Raw genomic sequence first — 1033 nt, 5'->3', positions numbered from 1 at the left:
CCTCCATAGCAAAGTCACATTTAGTAGCACCCAAAGTTACCTTCGCAGCGGACAACCTCTCGAAGACCACACGAAGGTGCCGAACATGAGTCTCCATGTCCGGTGAGAAAATCAAAATATCATCAAGATAGATCTTGACGAATGGTAGGTCGCCTAGGATGTCCTCCATGAGTTTCTGGAAAGTAGCTGGCGCATCATGTAGACCAAACGGCATACGCAGAAACTCATAGAGGGGAAAGCCATTCCCCGGACAGAAAGCGGTCTTCGGGATGTCAGCAGCAGAGACGGGTACTTGCCAGTAACCAGACTTCAGGTCCAGAGATGTAAAGAAACGGGCACCTTTCAAGTCATCCTGTACGAAGTCAGGGCGAGGAAGGGGATAAGCGGACATGTGGGACCGACGGTTCAGTTCACGATAGTCCACGCAGATACGGACACCACCAGTCTTCTTCTTAACGTAGACACAAGGTGAACGCCACGGACTCATACTTGGCCGAATAATCCCTTCTCTCAGCATATCATCAATCTGGCCTCGTATGTCAGCTTGCCATTTATGAGGTACACGTCTCGGACGCTGAGCCATCGGCTGCTCATCGAAGGTCTTTATATCATGAGTGACCAACGGACAAAACCCGATCTTGTTGTTGAACAACTCAGAGAACTCGTTACAGAGATCTTGAATAGGGCAAAGTTCGGGACGGTCAGACACTGGTAACTTGGGTAATACGGTATCCGGTTCCTCAGGACCGGGCAGTAATGGGATCGCATAGTCATCCAAATTACCACCTATGTCATCGTTCTCGAACTCATCATAGATCTCTTGGTCTTCTGCAGGCCATTGTTCGAAACCAGTATGTCCGCCCTTCTTAGGGTCATCATAAAACTCATACGGATCAGGGGGTTGCAGCAAACAGATAGGAGTCCCAGCATCAGCAAAAACCCTACGCTGAGCCAGGGAAGGACTGTCATCACCATCACCATCACCAAAACCAAGGTGAGAATAAACATCATCAGAGTATCGGCAAAGAGAGTA

At 49.1% G+C, this 1033-nt stretch overlaps 1 protein-coding gene across 1 annotated transcript; it reads right to left on the bottom strand.

Moving 5' to 3' along the window:
* Positions 1-40: 40 nt before the first annotated feature.
* Positions 41-941, bottom strand: Pmar_PMAR027724 (reverse transcriptase, putative; the record flags this gene model as incomplete). The annotated part of the gene is made up of 1 exon (XM_002777320.1): positions 41-941. A coding segment is annotated over one exon (901 nt), but the record flags the coding sequence as incomplete, so codon positions are not given.
* Between the last annotated feature and the right edge of the window lie 92 nt (positions 942-1033).

Source organism: Perkinsus marinus, assembly GCF_000006405.1.
Source record: "Perkinsus marinus ATCC 50983 genomic scaffold scf_1104296952056, whole genome shotgun sequence".
Lineage (NCBI taxonomy): Eukaryota > Perkinsozoa > Perkinsida > Perkinsidae > Perkinsus > Perkinsus marinus.
Note: the sequence above shows the minus strand (reverse complement) of the source record. Positions and strands in the feature narration are given on the sequence as shown.